This window comes from Pan paniscus, chromosome 4, assembly GCF_029289425.2.
Source record: "Pan paniscus chromosome 4, NHGRI_mPanPan1-v2.0_pri, whole genome shotgun sequence".
Taxonomy (NCBI): domain Eukaryota; kingdom Metazoa; phylum Chordata; class Mammalia; order Primates; family Hominidae; genus Pan; species Pan paniscus.
The window spans coordinates 29,094,213-29,119,295 of NC_073253.2; the positions used below are offsets into that span (position 1 = coordinate 29,094,213).

The following is a 25,083-nucleotide window of genomic DNA, read 5'->3' on the forward strand; positions in this document are numbered from 1 at the left end:
AAGGAAATACTTTCCTGGGTATCCCCCTTTCCATCTTGGGAATTTCAGCCTCCAGAATCTCATGTCTAAACTGTGTGTATACACACACACACACACACACACACACACACACACACATGCCATATACATATACATACATATATATTAATATATACATATAGACACACACACACACTTCATAGGTAGGTAGGAAGGATTGGATTTTGTAAAGCTCAGCCATTCGATGATAATTGTTGAAGCTGGCCAGTGATTATGGGGATTTTCTAGTATAGGATTCTGTCTCCTTTTTTATACTGCTGAGTTTCTGCATTTGAAGAAGTAGGATCGAATCATAGCTGAATTTCTCCACATACACTTCAAAGCCCTAGGGATTAACACAGAGTCGAAAATACCACCCATAATCCTGCCCCCAACCAGGGCTAGGGAACACTGGGGACCCCAAGTGATTTTATTTAGCCAGGTCTGGGAGCCACATAACAGCACAGGGAGCAGGAAACACCATGCAAATAGAGGCCAGCACAGCAGCGAGGGCCTGTTAATGACAAAACACAGGTAAAACCTTTCTCAGAAAGAGAGTGTGGAGAAACACAGATCTGGCCTGAGACCTGGTGGGTCAGAACCCTGCTACTGGGGAATTGAAAGGCAGGGGCTTCACAGTGCAGAGGACCAGAGGGGCCAATCTTCAAAGGGCAGAATCGCTGGGAGATGGGGAGGCCTGGACAAAGGGAGCATCCTCTGGAGACTTGTGGTGAAGAGAATGAATGAAGTAACTGGCAGAAATTAAAGGTCCTGGTTGAACAAAATAGAATCCCAGACTGCGAGCACACAGGCCTGTCCCCCAAAGCCAGACAATATTTCCTAAAATCCCAAGCAAAAGTCATTTTTGGCAAGTACCTTATATCCAGTGATGCAATCCATGTATCAAGACATTGGGAAAAGTTTATGATTAAGTATGTAAAACTCAGCGAGATCTGATTCCCTCATGAGGACTCTGTTAAGGATAAATTCCACTCAACAAGTGATGCTTAGGACACACTTTTGAACAGCTCATGTGCATCAACATATTTAAATGTAGATCTCAACCAAAAACCAAGGTGTCACATAGGCTGTCACTTTATGTTTGGGTTAAAATAAAAAATAAGAAATGGTAGGTAATGAGGTTAGAGAAGAGGAAAATGATGTCTTTGATTGTCATAGTGGTAAAAATTTGACATTCAAAGAAATAATTTAAAATGTATAAACCAAACAGTAGAAATGTGTCAAGTTAAAAGGGGATTAGTGACGTTAAAACCTTTTCAGTGCAATGTTAAATGGGAGCTATACAACTCTTCCTAAATAACAAACAAAAAGCACACACACTTACACAAACACAAAAAGAAAACAAATAACATCAACAAAGAAATACAGGAAATACAATCTACCACATACGGTAAACATAGACTAGAACATGGAAGAGTTTTGAATATAAACAAGGAAATAAGAATGTTTTTATTAATCTAAATTCTTATCCACCAAAATCAATCATAATAATAAAAGCTTAAAACATTATATGTAAAAAATCCAATAGTCCAGAGTGAGAGGCAAGAAATGTTTTAATTAAACAGATTTAAAACTTAAAATTTTAACTGATGGACTAAAATTAATTTTGGATGAAAGTTATAATTGGGGCAGAGAATATTCTTTTTCACAACAGAATGCCAGCAAAAAGAAATTAAAATTAATTTTGGATGAAAGTTAAAATTTGGGCAGGGAATAATCTTTTTTACGAAGAATGCCAGCAAAAGCAAGTATAAGGTAAGATTTTGAGATAGAAAATTTTCATTGAGCAAACATAAATATAATAACTGACACAGGCGGGGTGATTAATTGGTGATAAAATGTTCTGAAGAAGATCATTAGAATACAGGATATTTATACTATTTCACACCACTTTCCAAATTACTTACAAATAAGATGTCTTTACAAGGGACAGAGCTCCTAGACCCCTCCTTAACCAAGTGACCATCCTAGTATCACCGCATTGGGGATGGACACACTGGGCCTTCTCTGCCTGCAGATGGACTGAGGTAGGAAGCTACAGCATGGACTCTGCAGAGTTCCTGGCAAAATGTTTAGGCTGGATTTAATCATGACGACATTTTCAGATAACTTCAGAATGTAGACCATTGAGCCAGACAGCTGACCTGTCCTCTACAAACAAGTCCATGTCACCACCATCAATGACAACAATAAAAAGATGAGGAGATGTTTTGGGTTCAAAATGACTAAAAAAGCATAAACTGCATAGGCTTTTTACTCTTTTTGAACTCAAAATGTCTCTTCTCCTTTTTGTTGTGTTCTTGGTGGTGACATGGACTGTTTGAAGGAGACAGGTCAGTTGTCCTGTTCAATGTTATACATTCTGCAGTTATCTGAGGGTTACCTCCTATGAAACTCAGGCTAAGCGTTTTCAGCAAGAACATGGCATTGCTCATACTCTGCCCTGGCAGAGTCCCAGCTGACATGCTGTCTCCTGCCAGCAGCTGCGGACTCCTGTTCTCTACACGATGGGAATTGAGAAACAGGGCTAACGCCTGTCAATGCTATTTGTCCATCTGGGCATTGGTCTCCCTAGGTATTGATCACAATTGGAGGGGGATGGAATGTGGCTTCTCAAATCAAAGGAGCATAGTGGCTTGAAGTCATCAAGAGTATTCTGTGTCTGAAATTCAATCCTCAGTGAAGGACCCCTGCAGTATTGTGTTTGGACTTGAACTTGCTTTGCTGTTTTAGTTGTTTTTATCAAGTGGAAAAGCTGCTTTTTGTGACATTCTTTCATCCTATCATCCTTTGCATCCTTCCGGCAGTATTTGGTATCTGTAGGGGAGAGAGAGAAAAAAAATCAAATGAGCATTTTTGTCAGGTCCACCTGATGGCTGAGTCTGGAGGGATTGCTAAGCAGTGATATCTCACTGGGATCTCCTGCTGGGAGATTGAGCTGAAGGGTGAGTCCTGGGCTGTCGGAAGGGGGAAGCACCATCCACAAGTGAGAAGAAAACACTCCTGAACTTCCAGTCAGCCTGGGGTGCAGGATATAAAGACCCCACCTATGCCCAACCAGCAGTGGGCAACATCATCCCCTTTCCTCCTGATCCCCTCTGTCTGGAGCAGAGTGATGGCTTTTCCTCCCAGTGAGCATGTACTCAGCTTCAATCATGCATGCCAAGAAACAGAGGGGAGCAGAAGGACAGGAGCCTCTGCAGAGAAACCCACCCCCTTACAACTCCATGTCCTAGTCTTCTAGGGAGGAGTGGGAGGGCCATGGGAAGAACCCTGGATATGAGAAGCAGCAGAAACCTCAGACAACATCCACGTCCAGGTCCACATTTTACAACAGAGGAGTAGTGACGCCACAGGGGTAAGATTGAACTAAGGCCACATGACTTGCTATTGACAACCCAGGAATTAGAATCCACCCACTAAGGCCTTTCAATAAAGATTGGAGAAAGCGAGAGGAAAGGCTCCAATCTGGAGGTCTCAACAGTCATGAGTGGTGGTTGGGTCACCTTGGCTAGGACAGGAATAAGGTTTTACAGATAAATATGATGTTGCTGCTGTTTCTTTGGTTGGTTAAAAAAATAAAAAAATATATATAATTATAAGTTTTTGTCCAAAGGTCATCAGGAAAGAAAGGGAGTTTAAAAAAGAGACTCAAAATGGAGTTAGCAAAGTGAGAACAGGGACTGTAACCATGGCCCAACTTATTTTCCCTAATGCCCTGAAGTTGATTCCACATCCGGTTCCACCTTAAGGCATTTCTAGAAATATTCTCAATATCTAGACCAAGAAAACTCTGAAGTACAAAGTGAAAAGGATTAGTTTGTGTTTTACTACAGTCTCCCGTCCCACTTATTGTTTTCCCCAAGTACATTATGAGAAAGGTTTCTTTTTAATATTTTATGCCAGTGTGAAGAGAGGCATGAAGAAGTATTCATATACAATCTCTTGCAGCATTTCAGTCTTAATTTGTTATTGTATGCTCGTCAGGACAGGGGGACCAATGAGTTCTCTTTAGGGATTTTGCAGAAGGACAATAACTGACCAAAAGTAAAATTTTCACATTGCAGTGGTGAGACCATTGGTGGGCTATAAAATGGGTGTGGGGAAATGTAAACTGGAAGTTTTATTTTAAAATGCAAAAGAAAATACTAAATTCCACTATATGTAATATGGCAGGTATTATTTCCATACATTAGGTGTTAATATCATGACTCTTACTTATCTTGTATTCAAAATTCAGCAAGTGTGCTTCAAGCAGAGGCTAAAAGTCTCATCTATTAATTTTCTTGTTTTTCTTCTTGATTTTTTTCTATGCTATACGAAGAGTACTATTGAGAGGGGACTACAGATCCCATCAAAGTCTGATAGAGGCTCAGCCTTTTCTGTGGAGTAGCCACACATATGTGGCACTTCCATGTTGGTAACCTGAGGTCATAGTAGACCAGGGGTCCTTCTCATCTTTAGCCACATATTAGAATCACATGGGAGCATTTTGAAACTACAGATGCTCAGACCACACCCCAGGCCATGTAAGTGAGAATCTCTAAGTGTAAGTTGAAGGCATTCATCTTAATTGAAATCTCACCAGGTGCTTATTACATGGCAGCAGGATTTAGAGATACTAAATGGACCAGCCCAATTTCCCATCATTTTCTTTCCTTTCCCCATTTATCTCATGACTGGCTTTGTTCCCAGTGGTTCCATGGATTTTAGCCTTCTCTCTGACAATTTCAGTTAAATCTCTGTCTTATCAATTGGGCTGCACCAAAGCAAAGACTGTCCTGTAGACAGATTCTTGTCATCCAGTGTATGCATAAAGCTGGTCCTGGAGTCACTTTTCTCAAAGTTAATTCATAAAATGCTCTCTCATATACAATGGCCTCAAGATTCATCTGACTTGCATTTCAGACCCTTAACTGGACTTGAAAAGTGGAAATGAGAATAAAAAGGAGAGAGGTTAGAATGATGTACCTCATGAGGTATGCAGTTTTCAAGTCCTGCCCTCTGCATGTACTTTTGGAGTGATGTCCCTTTAGAATGTCATAAATGTTCCCCAGTTAACATCAGCTCAAGTGAGTCCATGAGGTGAGAACACTGAGACCCTGGCAACTCCATCCATGTTGGCACTAGGCTGCACATCTGGGGCTAAAGACAAACCTGACTCCAGGCCAGTAGGGAACTCCCACCTGTGACCCTGGTTCTAGTTTAGTTTCCTAGGGGGGCTCTTAGTGCTTAGTTTTAACACTTCTCATTCAGAGGAACAAGTGATGATTAAGAGTTGAATTAGTTGTGTTGCTCAAAAGAAGACTCAAGAGGAAAATCTTCGTGTAAATGATGTATTAAAGCAATGATTTCTGCAAAAAGAGGCAATGGAGTTGGGGATGCAGCAAGGAAAGGTAAATTTCCCAAAGGAGTGTGTGATTCCGGGCAAACAACCCTGTGTTCAGCAGCTTAAACTATGCACTTGGATGGGGACAAGGAGGCTTGGCTCTCCTGTGGCCATGAGAGGGACTCTCAAGACAGTAGAAAAGGGAATAGAGCAGAGTTCAGAGAGTAAAGAGGAGATGGGTACAGAAAGGGCCAGTCAGGGTGGGAGCCCATGGGACACAGAGCTAAGACCAGACAGAGGTTAGAGCAGCTGTTGGAGAGAACAAATGGGAGAGAAAAAGCAGTGAGAGAATGAGCTGTCACCATAGACAGAGAAATAAGTGAGTGCAGCTATCAGCCATAGATGTGATTACCTCTGCACTCTAAGCATGCGGGCCAGCGAATCTGAATGCCAGTCTCCACTTGCTGAATGGGAGTCTTCTTTTGATGATCTTCAGTATCAGGACAAGGGAGGCATGAATCCGGCCAGTGACTTGACGCCCTTGTGTGTTGCTTGCTGAGCCTTCAAGTGCATCATCTTCCAGCTGGGGAGGGTTCTTCATCCCCAGAGAGGGCTCTAAAACCAGCTCTGAAAAGAAAACCACAGCCAATGGGATCCGCTGCCATCCATGATCTTACCGTAACTTTCTCTTCCACCCAGAGGACATCAAATCAGGAAACTGGCCTTGGAAAAGAAAGTCCAAAGGGCGAGGGGAAGCCGATAGAGTCACTTTAATACTTTCTTTTTTGTTGATCTTTCCTACATTACTCAGTAACGACAAGATTGCCAGGAGCCAAAGGCACTGCCAATTCACAAAAATATTCAAGAAACTTAGGATTCAGAAACACAAATAGCTTCCAGGTAGATAAGGCAAAGGTAAGGAAATAACACTGTATGTAGGCTATGCTTTGGGGAGAGAAGAGATTACAAAAATCAAAGTTAAATCAGAACTGGGTTCAAACAGGAGATGGGAATGGAAGGGCCTGGCAGGGTGGCAGCCCATGTGGCACAGAGGTGAGACCAGACATAGGTGACAGCAACTGATGAGAGAAAAGAACCAGGAAGACTAAACCTAGAGAATTTACAAAAGTTGCATCATTATATGATCTACTGCATATATATATACACCCTATATAACATACACACCAGATATACATAGTCACACATAATAGGACAAATTATACAAATGCATATATCTGTACACATTAAAGAAAAAAAAATAGGGATTTGGGAGGGATTGAATGTAACAGTAGAGTCACTATTCTGGTCCATCGAAATTGGAAAAATAATTGGAGACATGAGAAGAATGAGAAAGAATAAGTATGGGAGAAACAAATGACCTGGTAGACAGCAGGGAGAAATCACCAGGTGAAGGAAAGTGTTAATGAAACAAAAGGCGTTCACTCTGTCCTCTTACCTGGAGCCTGGTTCAGGCTCTGGACTCCAGGGAAAGTGAGCAAGAGGGAGTGTGTCTGAGCCAGTGGGGTGAGTCTTGGCTGGGGGTGTGAGAATCCACAGAGAAGCAAAAGAGAGTTCAGTGCTAAGAAATCAGTCTAAATAAGTTATCATGGCACGTGTCAGGGACTGCGCATCCCCCGACACTCCCTGAGCACCTTCCATGTGTCCTCTCCACTGGCCCAGATGGTGCTCATTATCTCACGCAACCCTCCCTCCCCCTGAGGACAGGGGTTCCCTCATTCCTCAGCTGAGGGCATCGCCTGACAGATGAGCACCAGGCAGCCCCAGGGGCTCCAGGAGGAGATATTGAGTGGGATGGAGAGTGAGAATGAACACGACCCAGGATTTTAAGGTAATCTGAGCAGAAATGGATGCCTGTGAGACGGAAACAGAGGACATGGCCACGGACATGAGTGGAGAATGTGAACTAAATGGAATTTCATAAAAGAGACTGATGTGAACACTTTCCATGTGAAAGTTGCCCTTTTATTTCAAAAAAAGCAGTAAAAACAGCAGAAGAAGCTGGACATGTCAGGAGACTGAGTGTGGGCCCAGGATTTACACTGTTACTCAATGTGCCTCATAGGTTGTTATTGAAAGTGCCTGACAGGGGAAAATTGGCTTCATGAGGGATGGGGAAGGAGAGGAAGAAAACTGGCAGAAGAGTCTGTGTGAGAAAGGAAAGGAAGAGGGGCCCTAGAAAGCAGAGATCTTCATAACTGCTCTACCTCAGAGGAGACATCGTCCGTGAAGTCACTTGCTAAGTGTAAATTTAGCAGAAAGATAAAAGGATTAGATAACACCTACTCATAGGTTTATTGGGCAATTCTTATGGAATCAGACCCTTTGGAAATTATGATTGCAGGTAGATATTATTCTTCAGGTATCTTAGATGAGGGAACAGAGATATAAATAGCAAAAAGACAAAAACCTTGGTCAAAGTCAACAAGCAGAAAGTGGCAAACCCAGGTCCTGAGAGCAGATTTGGTCCTAAGCTCCAGGCCTTTGCTCACCTCACTGGGTTGGAGCACCATGGATTTCAACTTGACCCTGAGGAAGCATGGGACGCCCCATTCTCTCCTCCACCCACAGCACCGTCGTGACCACCAACACCTGGATTAGAGCTTCATGACGCCGTTTCCTTCCCTACCTTGGAAGGGCCATTGGTTCCCAGAATCAGCATTGGCTGAGAAGCTGCAGGTCATGGAGGAAAGGCCCCGCTGGGGCAAGCCGTTCCCACAGTGGAACCCTTGATCCAGCTGTAGTCACAGACAATTGGGCACCAGGGTGCTTGGTTCCAGCTGTGCCTGTGAAATTTGAACCTCTGACCGGTGGTGGCTCAAGTCTCCACTCCAAGTCCCTTGGGGACAGGCCGCCTCGGTGGGGGCTGAAAGGAGAAGGGGCTTCAGTAGGAACAATCTCAGTTTTCCCTTTGTTAAGTAATCCCAGAACACCCATCCCTGATGTCCCTGCTCTCAGTAAAGCCACCCAGTGACCCACACCACACAGACAGACATCATGTAAATGCAGGCAACGTCACCTCTCCTGCCTGTGCCTGGGGACGCTGACATGGTAGGGGCCCAGGCTGGGGTGTCCTTGAGGTGAAAAACCTCTGCTTCAGCCCAGAGGGCTTTGGATTGTCTAACAAGACCATCCCGATTATTCTGTTATTATTCATCTCTTTCCTGTGCCCAGAGGGAAAGTTCTAGAGAGGCCTCGGAGCACAGGAGAGGAGTGGTTATTTTTCTCCACACACAGGGGTGTAAGAACGGGTCAAGAGTTAGAGCTGCGAGGCTTTGAGAAAGAACCACGAAAAAGGGGGCTGGGATGCTACAGACCAAACACTAAGTGAGGCAAACTTTTCTGGGTTCGGGGACATTTTGAATTTCCCATTGACTATAATGGTTTGACCCCCTACCCACACATATCCATCCTCTTGCCATATAGTGGGTGTCAGCAGACATAGGCAATGTAGGAGAGGGACCAGTCCCTTCCTGCAAATTCAGGGGCCACAAGTGCTACAGATCAGCACGTGCGGTTCCTTAGGAAGGCAACACAGGACATGATCCTCACATTACCCACTCCTCCAGTGGGGTTCGGGTGGCACCCCTTAAACAAATTATTTCCATTTCCACAGGGAGAGGAATACACATTCTGAGTGGACTAAGAAAAGACTTCCAATGACCTCACGCCAGTCCAGGTCGGGCTCAGGATGGGGACGGGGCCTGCAGACCGGATCCACGTTGCTGTGGGGCTCTTCTCTCTCCTCCCCTCTCCACATCTTCATTCTCTCCAAGGTTTTCTAAGTTTTCTTAAAAATGCCTCATTGTTCTCAGCTCCAACATGGAGATGCCACTGCCCACTTGGGAGTGTCCCTTGATCCCTGAATGGTTTATAGCAGGACAGAGCTTGCTTGCAAAGGGGCAGGGCCTACAGCAGGTGCAAGGTCAGTGTGTATTTTAATTGTTTCATGAATCACTGTGATGCTAGAAAGGCATTTGCTTTTTTGAAACTCAGGGAGAAATGCAAAATGGGAAAGGGGCTGGTCCCAGTATGAAAGGCACTTACTGACCAAAATAGAATAGAGGCCAACATTTTTGTTGCTAGTTTCTTTCTTTATGTGTGTGTGACACAGGGTCTCACTTTGTTGCTCAGGCTGGAGTGCAGTGGTGCAATCGTGGCTCACTGCAGCCTTAACTAACCAGGCTCAGGTGATCCTTCCACCTCAGCCTCCCAAAAAGCTGGGACTACAGGTGTGTACCCCCATCCTCTGCTAATTTTTTTTTTTACAGATATGGTTTCACCATGTTACCCACACTGGTCTCAAACTCCTGAGCTCATGCGATCCACCTCCTTAGCCTCCCAAAGTGCTGGAATTACAGGCATGAGTCAACACACCTGGCATTTTTGCTAATCTCATTACAACATAATCCAATATACTGGGGGACCTCACAGAGTTACTTGCTCTTACTAGAAGATAATGTAATGGGTAAAACCCCCAACAATCCACATGAAATTCCCAGAATTGAAGTGAAAAAAAAACAGAATGAGCAAGAAGAAATGAAAATTGGATTTTCTTTTTACACATCCTGTGAAGCTTCTATCTCAAGGGGCAATTGCTCAGAAGAAGGGTTTTCTGGACATCATGGGGACAGGAACCACTCTGCTTTGCCCATCGGTTAGGCCAGAGCCTCATGAGGGACACTAGTTGTCGATGGTTTTCATGAGAATAGAGCACTGAGACCAAAACTTGATTGACACTACAAACCCACACATGGAGAAAACCACTGGAGCTCTGCAGAGGATGCAAGCCTGGCCACACATAAAGGAAGGGTCGCTGGACTGCGTCAGTGGAGGGAAGACACCCCAGAGGAAGTACAGCCACAGTCCCAAACCTTTTTGGCACCAGGGACTGGTTTCATGGAAGACTATTTTTCAGACACCAGGTTGGGGGGGATGGTTTTGGGATGATTCAAGCACATTACATTTACTGTGCACTTCATTTCTATAAATATTATATTGGAATATATAATGAAATAATTATACAACTCACCATAATGTAGAATCAGTGGGAGCCCTAAGATTGTTTTCCTGCAACTAGATGGTCTCACCTGGGGGTGACAGTTACTGGGAGACAGTGACAGATCATCAGGCATTAGATTCTCGTAAGGAAAACAAATCTAGATTGCTGGCATGGACAATTCACAATAGAGTTCGAGCTCCTGTGAGAATCTAATGCCACTGCTGATCTGACAGGAGGTGGAATCCAGGCTGAAATGCTCTCCCACCGCTCACCTCCTGCTCTGCGGCCCAGTTCCTAACAGGTCATGGACCCATAATGGCCCATGGCCCCAGGGCTGGGGATCCCTGAAGAAGAGAATCTAGCTTGGGACACAGGAATCATGAAACAGGCCTCCAAATAATTGCTCAAAACTCCCAACATATGTGGATGGCCAGAGAAAAAATAAAGACATGGAATTAGCAAGATAATTTCAGAAAAGAGAGATGCCCTATCTTAAAGAAGGAGGTCTGTTACATAAATTTCTCCAGCTGAGCTACTGTGGCCAAGAATTTGCCATAAGCCCTCACCACTCCCTTCTCTGGCCTGTTTTGATAGCCAAAGCCTGCTCCTGTGAGAAGGAGCCAGGTGACAGAGGAGGCACTTGGAACAGGAGAAGAGGAAGTTCTACCCAGTGGATGTCTGTGCTTAAAACTGGATCCAAGAGCCAGATTCAAAACAAGCTCAGTGTATAGAGCCTGCTGCAGAGATGGTCTGTCTCAGCTGCACAAGTTGCAGGAAACAAAACATACAGAGGCTGCCTGGGAGGACAGTGGAGCTTTGTGACCTCCAGGGTGAAGTACTCACAGGCTACATCCAGAGCAGAGCAGGCAAGCTGATCCTCCAATGTGGACAAGGTACTGCTATAAGGCTGGTGGCAGTCAGACACGTCATGGTGAACTGAGGGAGTCAAGTAAACTTCATTCACGGAGTCCTCTGGGACTTCCTGCTCCTTCACCTCTGGCAGCTCCTGGCTGAGCCTGGGGTAAAGAAGACAGAAGATAAACACCAGAGAGAACGAACACCCAGCTGGTTCTATAGGGAGGCCCTTAGGAAGGCCCAGAGGAAGCAAAGTACATTCCCCTGAGAGAGATGCAACCATCCTTCCCTGTCTCGAGTAGGAGACAGAGCATGACAGGCTCAGTGCACTGGGCAAGCAATGAGCTGGGGAGGAAGCAGATGGAGTGATCCCTGTGGGGAACTGCCAGGACACAGTGCATTCGGCACTTTTGCATACATTTTGTTGAAATTAGCATCAGTGGCCAAATGAATACAGGTTCTTGAGTCTTCACAGAGTTCCTGTATCCTCAACAGCTCTTGTTCTCAACATTGTAGCATGGCATGATTTATTTTCATTCACTTCCCTGCTATCGAATACTTGCAAACATGGTAATGCCAAAGAGGCAGACATCAGATGTGCAACTCAACTTCACTTTAAGCAAAAAGGACAGAAAAGGGGACTGCAGAAAATGTCTGTGAGTGATCAGTTCAACAGAGTCAACTGAATGCAGATTAGACGAATTGAAAGGAATTAATAAGGAGGAACTAGAAATACAGGTGTACAATGAAAAGAGTCAACCTTATGAATATGGCATTTCATGGTTGGCTGAACAGATGGAACAGGTATATTCAACACACTCTGATTTTCCCTGCATCTGAGACTCCAGATATCAACACTGAATTAACTGTCCATGATTCCTCAGAGTTACCTGGGGCATGCTGGGCTTTGGTCTTCTACCTCCTCTTGATCCTTTTTAATTTCTGTAAATAAATTCACAAAGGGACAGACAGATTAAGCAGGTTCTCCTACACACATAAACAATCCACTGTGCAATCCTAACATAGAAATGTCAGTTTCCTCAGTGGGAGAACAGGACACTGTGAGAGAAATATTCCAGGAGGCCTGAGGTCCTGTCATGAGAGAGATGCCTTGCTTTTCTTCCCTGAGCCTAGGAATGCAATCTCCCTGTTCTGGTAGATCATTATCCCAACATCATCTGTCCTGATTTTGTGCAAACAGTTATGCAAATTTTTCACACCAGTTGAAGGCAAATACCCCAGCTGCTTTCTGGAAGGAAAACTGCAATATTCAGCTTTCAATCATCAAATACTCACGTTGCTCGTGGTTACAAGGATTTTAGACACTGAAACTAGAATGTAGGAGGGAATCTACAGACCCTTGAATGAAAATGAATCTTTGGTGATACAAAGAGACATTGGCTATTCGTGACATCTAGGAGTGACAAGGCCCAATCTTGTTTCTAGAAACATAACAAAAGGTAATGGACTGCTCAGCTAAAACAGGGTAACATCAAAGACATAGAGAATGAGGCTGGGTTCTTTGAAACCTGGGTAATATCTTTAATGAAAAGTAGACAAAAATGCCACAGGCGTTGGGCAGGCATAGAATCTCATAGGACATGGTTGGGGAAAGGAACTTGTAAGGAACACAATAGCTGGCAAGACAAATCTTATTCAGATTAAGAGGCCTGACAGACACCTGTTGGGCACGTGCTGCATAGGTTGGTGTGAATTTGTCAATGTCGTGACAGTGGGTGCAGGGTGACACAGTCATGGTCTGAGATGAGGAAGAGAGCAAAGCTCACTGACCCACCCCTGTCTGTGCTTCCAACTTGATTTTTGATGCTGATGCAAATCATCCTGTGTCTGTGAGTCATGCCCACACCAATGACACATCTCAGTCCAGCCAGGGATGTGAAGTGCAAGGATTATGGAGTCTACCTGGGACACCAATTGGAGATTTATCATGTTCACAATGGAGTACTCACTGTCTACAAGAGCCAAGCTGACTTGCTTGTCTTCAAAAGAGTACAAAGTGCTCCAATAAGGGTGGTAGGAGGGAGTCAGGTCAGGAAGGATGGAAGGAGTCAAGCAACATCCATCCAGTGACTCCTGGGGGATTTCATGCTTGTCCACTCTCAGTGGTCCCCTGCTGAGCCTGTAGGGTAAGAAGGACTAAAGATTAATCCAAGGAGTTTCAGAGCCCTAGCTGGATTTCACGTGAGGCATGAGGGAGTGATCGCAGAAAACAAATAGGTCAACCCATTAAAGAGTTAAATATTCTCCTCTTCTTGGTGGTCACAGTGTGGTTGCCATGGGTATGTTGCAATACAGAGAGAGGGAAAGAGAGAGATGAGAGAGAGAGAAGCATCAGGTGCTCAGCAAAGCAGCCAGATTATGATTTTCTGAGGAAGGAGACTGAGTCTCTCTGTATGGTAGAGTCGTGACTTACTGAATATCATGTCCCATAGCAGTGGTTTCATTCCTTTCTTTTAAATGATGTTAAATTTTATGTGTAGTGGCCAAGTAAACATAGGTTTTGAGGCATAATCATATCCCCAAAATCGCATGTCATCAAATCCTCTTAATATTGTGCATGGTATAACAATAATTTTTTCTACCTAATTTCCTTGCCTTGAAATGCTCACCACTGTGCTAATGCAAAACCAGCAGAAAGCAGATATGCATCTCAGGCTGGTTGACACCATAAGAAGAAGATACTTACTTTAAGGAAATCTGTGTGACTGATTAGTTGTTCACAAGGTCAAGTGGTTTTATGTACTGAACTTGAGAAGTTAATAAGAAATGGCAAACATTAAAAGTTTCACAATGAAAATGTAAAACATGGTTAAAAAGGATCATTTCCGGTTGGCTGAAAGGATGAATTAGGTATATTCAGGACTTTCTGGTTTTCTGTGGAGATGAGTTTCACAGATATCACCCCTGAATAGACAGCCCCTGATTTTTCTCAGTTACCTGGGAGCAACTGTTTCTTGTCCTTTCACCTCTTCAAGATCATTTTGCTTTTCTGTAAATAAATAAAGAGAAGACCAGCCAGATGAGCTTGATCACATTCACACATGCACAACCTTGTGTCCAAATCTACATAGGGGCATAGATATACGCAGTGCGATAACAGGCTATTGTGAGAGAAACTTTCCAGGAGGTCTCAGGGTGAGCCTTGTGAGAAGTCACTAGGTTTGCTTTCCTGAGTCATGGAGCAAATCTCCCTGATCTGACAGGTCATCATCACAGTCCCTTCTGTCTTGAGTCACAGCAAACTGTTAACCATATCCTGTTTACTAACAGATCCTGGGGATCTACTTTAATGCTTCCTAGCAGGTTACTGCAGTATTCAGCATGTTTCCTTCTGATAAGCTGTTGTCAGTGTTTTTGTAGAATTTGCATTTAGAGGGACAGATTAAATCAAAAGAATCTCTAATGCTACATGGAAACATTGGCCTTTCATATGGCAGGGAGTTCCAGGGCCCAGCCTCCTTTCAGAGAAACATACAAAATTTAATAGTGGTGTTCATGTTCTGGTACTCAGAGACTTCTTAGCTAAGACAAGCCTACTAAAAGGGGAGGGAGTCTAGCCTGAGAGAAGTTAACGAGGGAAATGACAGCTCCAAGAATATAGATAAGGCTGCCAGTGGCCTTGGACAGGCAGAGAAACTCAGGTTGTTTGGGAGGGAAAATTAGATTTCATGTGAGATGACAGATTAAATCTAAATCAGGAGGACTGGTGGATACATCCTGCACCCAGGCTGCAGAGGTGGGTATGAATTTGTCAGGTCAACCTTGGGTACAGTGATTTGCCAATGGGGCAATGATGAAAGACAATGTGTGGTTTTGGACTAGAATGGAGGAAAACTCTGACTTATAGGATGCCTTCCTTCAAACTCAATCCTAGAGCCTGGTTCTAACCAGTATATAAGCATAGAGTCTTCCTGAAGGTATGACATCCACCATTATGGACAAATTGTGGGGAGAATAGGGAGCAAAGAATAGGGAGCCTACTGAGGAAGCCAAGTGGGGTTTCATCCCATTTGGAATTGGAGTAATCCCTGGCAACATCCTGAGCGGAGCAAACTTTCTGTTCATCCAATGCCAAGGAAGAGACTTCACGATGCAGGTAAGAGTTGGACTTGTCATGGTGTCTAGAATGAGACAAAACACATTTCTCTGGCAAGTCCTGCAGGACCCCCTTCTCTTCAGAATCCTGCAGCTTTCTGATGAGCCAGGTAGGATAGAACGACAGAAGGTTAGACCAAGACAGATTCAACACCATAGTATCTCAGGTGATTTGATAGGACACAAAGGGAGTGGTCACAGAAAGCAAAGGGGGGTCTCCTCCAAGAGAGAAAAATCTATCCTTCTAAATGTGGGGTGGAGTATGACTGTCCTGGAGACAGAGCAAACATGAGCAGCAGGTGCTCAGTGCACTTGCCACAAACGAGCGGCTGCAGGAGGACCCAGACTCTCCCTGTAAACTAGCATCAAGCATCATGACTTGCAGCACTGAGAACTAACCTGGGACTTCACTTCCTTTACACAAATTGGGTTGACATTACATGCAGCATCCAAGTGAACACAGCTCTTGAGGCATTCCCAACACACAGATCCTGTGTTTTTAAGGTCTCCCTTTTTTTTTCAATATTTTGACATAATATGAAATTTTTATTTTTAATTTTCTCGATTGCATTCAAATACTTGCCAACATGCTGTCACAAAACATACAGAAAGCATATATGCATCTCACCCTGGATTAGCCACATGGGAGACCACAGGTGAGATCAGGAAATCCGTGAGGTTGGTCAGTTCACCTGATTCAAGTGATTGTCGGTTCCTATGCTTGAGAGGGATTAAGAAATTGAAACCTATTCAAGTACCACAAAAAAGAAGACAACATTGTTAAAGGGGTAATTTGCCTTTGGATGAATGGATGAGACAGTTCTATTCGTCACTTCCTATTTTCCCTTGATCTGTGGTGTCCAGATGTCACTATTGAACTAACAGCCCACAAATCCACAGTTACCTGGGGGGCACTGGAACTTTCCCCTCCTCTTCCTCATGATCATTTTGATTTTCTGTAAACAAATTCAGAAGAGCAGGTCACAGTAAGGAAATCACACAAGAGCAAATAAGTGTCCAGTCATAGCACAAGAACATAAATATCCTCAGTGTAAGAATGTGACATTTTGACAGGATCATTCTGACTTATTTTCAGAAGTAGATGTGCCTGCTTTCCAGACCCATAGGACAAAATCTCCCTCATCTGGTAGATCATAATCACCTATCCTCTGACCTAAGTCTGTGCAAACAATTAAACAAAACTTTTTCCCCAAGATTTTCAAAAATTGCCCTAACCACTCTCCAGAAGTGTTGTTGCAATACTGATTTATCTCATCATATATCATGGTCAACGAATGGTTAGAGAAATTTGTATAGGAGACTGAACTGATGGATACATTCTAACAATCCTTGCATAAAAAAGAGTCTGCAGTGCTACACAGAAACATTGACCACTCATGGGGTGAAGAACTCAGGGCCCAGCCTCGTTTAGGGAAACTTATAAGCAAGATAAAGGTAGAAGTGTTTATGTCCTGCTTTCAAGGTGACTGCTTAGCTGGGACAAGCTGACCTAAAGGAGACCAAGCCTGGGGCTGAGAACAGTGAATCCAGAGAAACATCTCCAAATGCATAGGCAAGACTGTCAGTGGCCTGTGACAGGCATAGAAACTCCACGGACATTGTTCAGGGACACAAATCATTATTGCATGTGACAAGACACATAGGAACCGAGCCAGGAGGCCTGACAGATACCTCCTGTACACAGGTGGCTATGACTTTGTCACACCCGCCTGTGGTCCAGTATGCTAATATTGGGGCCAGGAAGACAAAGTCCATGCCATGGGCCTAGGAGGAGAGGAATGTTCTCTGACCCTCAAATAACTGTGTTTAATATTCCATCATAGTTCCTCTCTTTCTTTCTTTTTCTTTTCCTTCTCTCCCTTTCTTTCTTTCTTTCTCTTTCTTTCTTTCTTTCTTTCCTTTCTTTCTTTTTCTTTCTTTCCTCTCTTTCTCTCTCTCTCTCCTCTCTCTCTCTCTTTCTTTTTCTTTTTTTGAGACACAGCCTCACTCTGTCACTCAGGCTGGAGTGCAATTGTGGCTCACTGTAGCCTCTACTTCCTGGGCTCAGTTGATTCTCCCGCCTCTGCTGCCTGGGTAGTTGGGATGACAGGCACGCACCACCATGCCTGGCTAGTTTTTCATGTTTTTTGTAAAGATGGGTTTCATCACATTTCCCAAGCTGGTCTTGAACTCCTGAACTCAAGTGATTCACCCGCCTGGGCCTCCCAAAGTGCTGGGATTATAGGTGTGAGCCACCACCCCCGGCTCCATTATACTTTGTGATTAAAACCAATATGTATGTATACAGTCTGTCCTCAGAATTGATCTTCCTCAGCCTAGACAGAGCTAGGAGGGACAAAGAATAGAGAGGCTACCTGGGAGAATGTTTAGAGCTTCCTCCTCTTCATCATGAGGGTGTTCACTCTCTACAACGAGAGCAGAGTCAACTTCGTGTTCCTCAAATGTGATTTTGGTGCTCCTGTGAGGCTGGTTGGAGTTAGAAGGGTTGTGACTATTTGAACAAGTGACAGCACATTCCTCCAGTGAGTCCTGAGGGACTTCCTTTTCTTCAGTCTTCTGCACCTCCCTGATGAGCCCAGTGGGATAGAGATGACAGAAGATTAATCTAAAAGGCATTGCACCCCAAGAAGTCCTAGGTGGTTGTGAAAGAAGGCTTAAGAGAGTGGTCCCAGAATGCAAAGGAGAGGTTCCTTTTAAGAGGGAACAGGCAATCCTTTTCTGTCTGCAACAGAGCGTGGCTGCCATGGGAACCAGAGAGGAAGACAGCAGCTAGTGATCATTGCACTGGGCAGATAGGAGCTGAGGAGGACGAAGACTCAGATGTCTCTGTATGGTACAGTCTTGACAGCACACACAGAGAACCAAAAACAGCTGCCACATGGTGTGTCTAAGCTGGGTTTTAGTTAACATCCTGTGGCCACGGCTTTACAGGCGTTTGAGCCATTGTAGACTTCAGAGATGGTGTGCCTTCTAGATTTTTTTAAAATTTTAATATTGTGACATGAAATGTAATTTTTTTTTGTCTAGGTACTATACTTTGTGTTCAACTTTGCTAGGTGCTTCCTATTTCCTCTGCTTGTTGCCTCTCTGCTATTTATCTTTCCTAAAAAGAACCTAAAGACAACAGTGTAGAAAGCAGCTTTACATCTCATCCTGGCTTTCACTGCAGGGGAGAACAGGTCCCCTCTGTGTGTGCAGGAAGTCCCTAGGGATGGTGAGTTCATCTAGGATCATGCTTACAGGCACCAAGAAGACAATGGACAAGCACGTTAATGGGGCTATTTCCTTGTTGGGTGAGCACATGTAATCAGTGCACTCTGCAGCTTTCTTTATCCTGCATCTGGAATCTGTGACTACCTTCACCTCCCTTTTATTCTTTCTGAGACCTTTTTCATATTTTACCACCCATTACCCGCTCCTGATTATTCAATTGTTACCTGGGGGCAGGTGATTCCTGTACTTTCTCAACCTCCTCGTCTTTGTCGTCTTCATCCTCATCTTCATCTTCATCATTTGCTGCAAATACAGATGTGTCCATTGAAATATTTCCCATTTCACCCACTGCAAGCACAGTGAGCCCTATGTGCACAGGGACATGAACATCTATATGTATAAGTCCACACTGTACTGAAAGCTCTCATGTTTTATCTCTAAAAAAATGCCCTGCCATGTTTTCCTGATCCATGAGGCAATGCGTTTCTGATCTGGAGGGTCACCATCAAGGTGTGGCCAAATATTGAAAAGACCTTTTCCTCTTCATATCACTGGAGGCTTGTCCAGGCACTCTCTGAACTTCAGCAGCTGTCTCCCCAATCCTGCCACAGATCTGATTCCCACGCACAGGCTTTGTATCCTGTCACAGTTCGCATTTAGAACCTATATCTTTCTCTTCAAACAGGACAAACAACCTTGTCCCACAGTATTCCATACATTAGGGACTTCATGGGCCCTCCAAGTGGCTTCCACTGTGTTAACCGGGGACAATCTCTCCATGGGGAGTGCTCCAGTCTAAACCACTTCCTACCACCAAATGCCACCACATCAAGTGCCTTCTCCAACACCACACAGCAAGGGGCTTTATCTCATTGTGAAACATAGTCATAAGTGTTCCCACATTTGAATGCAAGAGACAATTTGTTTGCTTTTACAGATTTAGAGACAGAAACCCAGGAAGGATAAATTAATCAGTTGCCCACAGTTGCTAAAGACATTGCTGAAGATAGATCCTGGGAACATTCATTCTTAGTCCAGGGCTCCTTTCACTCTAAAAGCTGCTTCCTGTCACAGCCTCCTTCCTGTTCTTTAAAACTGGACGGATGCTGCCTGTTGCTCTAAAGACCACATTCCATCAAGAAAGGAGGATACATTTGCCATTCTGTAACCTCCACCCCATGGGTTTCCCATCTCTGCTCCCACCCAAGAAATTCTGATCATGTCATGGCCACAAAAGTTTACTGGAAAGAAACACTACCCATAAAATTGTCATTGTGGAGGTGTGGAGGTCTGGGGACTTTCATAAGCCTGAAGCTGTGTGTCATCAGGGCCCATGGCCACCTTACCTGGGCTCAGCTTGTGAACAAGGTGCTCTGCCAGCCTGTGCCCCTCAGCCAGCTGCTCTCGGAGGTCCTGACCCTGGGACTTGTCAGGGTCATCAGGAGTGAGGAGGGTTTTGAGATGCTTGTTCAGCCAGCGGGAGGCATCTCTCCCTTCCCGTAACTTCTCCCGTAACTGGGTCAGCTCTTTTGCCTGAGAGTGAACCAGGGCTTTATACTGCCTAAGGTGAGATAGTAGAGAACATTTAATAATGGAAAGAGATGAGTGATCAGTTCTAATACTGCAACAGAGGTTTCTGTGAGAATGTCCTCAAGGAGACCCCCAAGCAGAAGGTCAGAACATGTTTGGGGAAATGTCTGTGGCCAAGAGAAAGAAGAATATACATATATACATATATATACACACACACACACACACACACACATATACAAACATACACACACACACGTATATACACACACACACACACAGCCTTCTGATATATGAGAGAGTGCTTCTGTAAGATCCTCGCAGATGTTCCATTCATCTTTTTCTTCTGTAAACAAAAGTTAGTGTCTTCCTAAATCAGTTCCACAAGGATGTCCTTTCAGTTCCTCACTTTGGCCATGAGCATCTCTATGTGAAAATTCACATAGCGCATCTTGCAGTGACTAGATACAAAGCCATGCACAGAAATGTGGCCAGGTGCAGATGGGGTGAATTGGAAAGATGAAAGAAGAAAAGAATGACAGGGTTAAGAAGGCAATATTGATTGAACAAATGAAACGCCACAGTCAGTCAAGAGGTGATTCTGACTAAGAGTAAAGGTGGTGGTGATCGCACACCATTCTGAGTATCCTAAATGCTTCTGAGTGGTTCACTTTTTTTGGTTTATTTTGTGTTATGCAAATTTTACCTCAACAATTAGTGGTTTTAAGAAGAGAAAACAAGGCTTAAGAAACAACTACAACCCATAACTTACTAAGATGACTGTTCTCTGTTTTATAAATATTTGTGTTACACGTGCCTGCCATGTAAATGCCTGCCGTTGTCCTGGCCCAGCTCAGCTCTTAGTTCTCCCAGCTGAGTTGCTGCACTTCAGAGATTCACACCCCTGACCATCTGCCTGCCCCCAACGGGGCCCGCTCACCTGAGCTCCTCAGCTTGCCTGAGCTTCTCTGCCAGCTTCTCCATGAACTGCAGTTCATCCGTCAGCACAGAGTCTATGATGTCTTTGTACTCTTCACACTCTGAGAAAAGACAGACACGCCTGCCTCAGTGGAAGGTGGGACATGCTGCTGGGGTCACTGCCTATAGGGCAGGTGGCACCATCCATCCCAAGGACGAAAGCAGCTCCAGTACCAGGCTCCAGGCAGGCATTTCCACATCTTTATTTATCAACCTCCCAACTTTCTGGCATCTGATACTCCCCAACTCAGGGATAGGGAGAAAGAAACGCAAGGGCACATCAAGTAACTTGACAAGATGATTCACCTGGAAGAAGGTGGAGTCAGAATTCACAGCCCCTGAGGTCTGACTCTGAATCCTGGGCCACTTTCCCAAGCCTTGCAGCCTCTCCTGTAAAACACTGGACTGGTCCATGAAGTAGTGATTTTCTATACAGTCAGGAAGGCCCTAGGATTATGGGACCCAAAGTTTCCCTTGTACTGGGAATTTCAAGTGTAAATATGTCAAACATTTAAAAAATCATATCTGGATATGATTGCATAAAATATGAGGCACAAGACCGTGAGGCTATAATAGAAATATGCCCAAATACTAATAAAGTTTGAATTAAGTTAGAAATAGTAGAATGAAGAACTAATAGATAGTGTTTACTCTGTTCCAAGAACTGTTCTAGGAAATTTACAAGAAATAGGTCATGTAATTCATTGCAGTAATTTACAGAGATAGGTATTATTATAGTACTCAATGAGCAGATGAGGAAACTGAGGCACAGAGAAGATAGGCAACTTGGATGGAGCCCAGGAGACTGGCCCAGGGTCCCTGCTCTGCACACTACACTGCTACCTCCACAATGTCTTATGTGCCATCTTTCTTCCTCTTCAGGAATAAGAGCCTGTGCCCCAGGAAGCAGCACTTCCCTCTCACCGGGACACTCCCTGCTTTGAAGGGTGTCACAGATATCACAGTTTCTGTTAGGAGCAGTCTCCTCTTTAAGCTCCTTAGAGTGGGTACTCTGTACAGTTGCCATTTTTCCCCCAGGGTCCCCTGGATGGAGCTTTGCCTATTGGGCCTCAAAGAAGCTTGAACTGAATGGAAGTTCATTAGTCCCAAACATTTAGACCAACAGACTAGACGTTACTTGTCTGTAGAATCTTACATGGTACAGAGAGGATTCTCATACACATGATTTAGCCTCTTACTGAGGAAAACAGGTGGTTCTGTGCCTGTGTCAGAAGACAATAAGTAGGATTTTAACTCTAGTTCCACCTCACACCAGACTGCCAATGTGGAAAAGTTGCTAAATACTTTGTGCCTCTGTTTTCCATGTTTAACAAAATGAGGTTAAAACATCCACTTCTATTTTCCTAGAAGTATGGGAAGGAAGAAATTAATTTCGATGAAAAGACCGTTCAGTTTCTCAGAACACAGGTGATCATTCATCACATTCATCATTGTGAATCTATAGAACTTACTGTATTTCTTCAGATGGTTGGCCAGGGAGTAGGCAGTAGCTTGAGATATAAGGAATTTCTCTTTGAGGTCTCGGAACTGCTGATTGCTCTCTGCCAGCTGGGAGCGCAATTCCTGGTTGATTTCTAGGATGTTCATCTCTGCCCTCTCGCTGGACAAAGGGTCGGCAGATACCACCATGCTGACGTTTGTGGCAGAAAAGGTAGAGCCAGGGACTGGGGAGAAGAAACCCAAACACATGATGGGTCAAAAACTAGTGAAATCAATTAGGTTTAATCAGGACTGAGAGATGACAATTACTGGAATTGTTAACTTACGGTTGAGAAAAACTTGATGAACACGTCACAACACTTTAGAGTCCTTAACTGCAAAAACAGGGACCAGGATGCCTGAGCTCAGAGCTGAAGGCACTGCCTGTAGCTCCGACTCTGACAAGAGTGAGGGAGGTAGCAGCCAGTGTGCCAGGTAACGGTCTGCAGTTGCAATAACAGAATTAGAAGGTGGGGGTGTCATGGAATCTTAGGATCCCTGCATTCCAATTGCCCAGGCTGTGCTGAAACACTAGGCCCCCGGTCTCACCTGAGGGTCACTGATGGGGACCATTTCTTCAGCAGTCACTCTCAGTATTTGTGCACCCTTGTGACAATGCTACAGGCCCACCTCTTTCTCAATACATATAAGCATATTCCTCATTGTTCATCTCTTGTGTATATAAAATCATCAAGGTAGGGATAGTTTTCCAGAAGGTTATATTTTCTTAGTGGTAGTCATGAAGTCACCTCACCTTCTTTTTAAGGTAAAATGATCTTAATGCTTTTCCACAAGTGAAAGATAGCAAACTTTTAGTCTGCTATGATATCCCTCTGGGTCTTCTGCAGTTTTTTCTGTATCGACTGAAAATGAAGGAATAATTCACTTTTAAAAAATATTTTCTACCCTGTCTCAGTATTCTTGCTGCATCCCATTGTTATGTTGATTTCTTTTCTCTTACTGGGGCAGTATCTTGGCTTTTCATTACACTTAAGACCAGTTTCACATCCCTACGTCCAAAGCTCTTCCTCTATGTGTGGGTTGGTTTGCTTTTTTAATGTCACTGAACGCTCATTTCATACTTGTCACTTACGAATATCATTCTGGTCCCAAAATAGCTCTTTTCAAGATATCAAGTGATCAGAATCATTTGTATATATCCCTGAAAACATGTGTGACCATGTATCTTGGGAAGTCTTGTAAACCCGATGGTGTTTTGTTGTTTTTAGTTTTCCCGTACATTGAAAAGAACAGGGCATTGAATGCTTCTCAGGGAATATTGTTGGAGATATATATATATTGAGTTGCTTCTAACACTGTTGATGTGTGGTTGCATTCCACTAACAGAACCTGGCAAGATCAAGCTCATGGTCAGGGGTGGTTGGTGATCCTCAGTGTTCCTGTGCAGTAGAAGGTGAGTTTGAGATGAGAGGGATGAGTAGGGGAGCGTGCTCCCTCAAACCACCTCCTCACTTTCGCAGCTTCCATCTTCAACTAGGTTTTGGGAGGCTAGGACTTGGGAGATTGTCCTGTAGCCCAGGTCTCCTAAGTGTGGCTGCTTGACTTGCCTGAGTTGAGGGTGTGATCAGTGTGACCACGGGCTACGCAGCATTCATGTGGAAGTGAAGGAGGAGGACTGGATCAATCCCAGTGGAAAGCGCACCTCACAGCATCCCGCACCATCCTCCACCTACACTGTGTAATGACAGTGCTTTGAGGTGTAGCAAAGGCTATAAATTTATCTATTCTCTGGTGTCTCAGAGACCTGACATTCTGTGTCAGAATGAAAATCTGTCTAGTTTCTTCATTTTAAAAATGATAAAACTGTAGGTTCACAAAGTTACTGGTTTACTTGAGGTCACACAGGGATGCATTTTGAGCACTGCCAATAAAAGGAATCACAATAATTATTCAGTAATTATTTATAGAATCCATGTAATTCAGTAAATAGTCACATAATTATTTATTGACAAATTCATACTAGGCATTTTGTTCAAAACTGTACACATACTTGGATATCATATTTTCATCATAATCCTTAAGGCAATGTTATTATCCACAAGAAACAGGTAAGAAACCTGAAGAAGAGGGATAGCAAATCATGTATTTGGCTATATTTCTATTTTTTGGTTTCTGTGATGCTGGAAGAATGACCAGAATGAGTCATGGGAAGAGCATTCATTCCTGTGTCATTTTCCAGGACAGAGGTGTGCCCTCCTTCAGCACTGGGACCGAAATTCAGAAGTGTCTACAACCTTGCTTTAACAGTGTGGGAAATAACCTCTATTACCTGGAATTTCACTGGAACTTTGGAATATACAAGAGAAATATGAGACTTGGGTCTTCCCTTGGCTGTATTTAATTCACTATTCTATTGAGTACCAATGATTCTCATTAAGACTTTTGCCTTTTTATAACTTTTCATTCTGACACAGAATGTCAGGTCTCTGAGACACCAGAGAATAGATAAATTTATAGCCTT

The 25,083-nt window shown here is 43.9% G+C and overlaps 1 protein-coding gene across 1 annotated transcript; it reads right to left on the minus strand.

Moving 5' to 3' along the window:
- Positions 1-1,574: 1,574 nt before the first annotated feature.
- On the minus strand, positions 1,575-23,046 carry LOC100983912 (neuroblastoma breakpoint family member 6). The gene is made up of 15 exons (XM_055113088.2): positions 22,889-23,046; positions 22,574-22,786; positions 21,064-21,163; positions 19,940-20,154; positions 18,818-18,896; positions 17,735-17,946; positions 16,264-16,315; positions 15,246-15,385; positions 14,202-14,253; positions 13,214-13,383; positions 12,134-12,185; positions 11,232-11,404; positions 8,016-8,252; positions 5,781-5,995; positions 1,575-2,856 (listed from the first exon to the last, which is right to left on the minus strand). Exons 2-13 carry the CDS (start codon positions 22,749-22,751, stop codon positions 8,131-8,133), a joined length of 1,545 nt encoding a protein of 514 aa, XP_054969063.1. The 5' UTR covers positions 22,752-22,786; positions 22,889-23,046; the 3' UTR covers positions 1,575-2,856; positions 5,781-5,995; positions 8,016-8,130.
- Between the last annotated feature and the right edge of the window lie 2,037 nt (positions 23,047-25,083).

What these genes read in the sequence shown, in the direction of transcription:
- LOC100983912 (XM_055113088.2), bottom strand. Translation starts at nt 22,751, where the DNA reads ATGGTGGTATCTGCCGACCCTTTGTCCAGCGAGAGGGCAGAGATGAAC. An exon ending in CAACCATCTGAAGAAATACA is followed by an intron (nt 21,164 to 22,573) that starts GTAAGTTCTATA and finishes GTCTTTTCTCAG; the next exon opens with AGTGTGAAGAGTACAAAGAC. An exon ending in AGGCAAGCTGAGGAGCTCAG is followed by an intron (nt 20,155 to 21,063) that starts GTGAGCGGGCCC and finishes ATCTCACCTTAG; the next exon opens with GCAGTATAAAGCCCTGGTTC.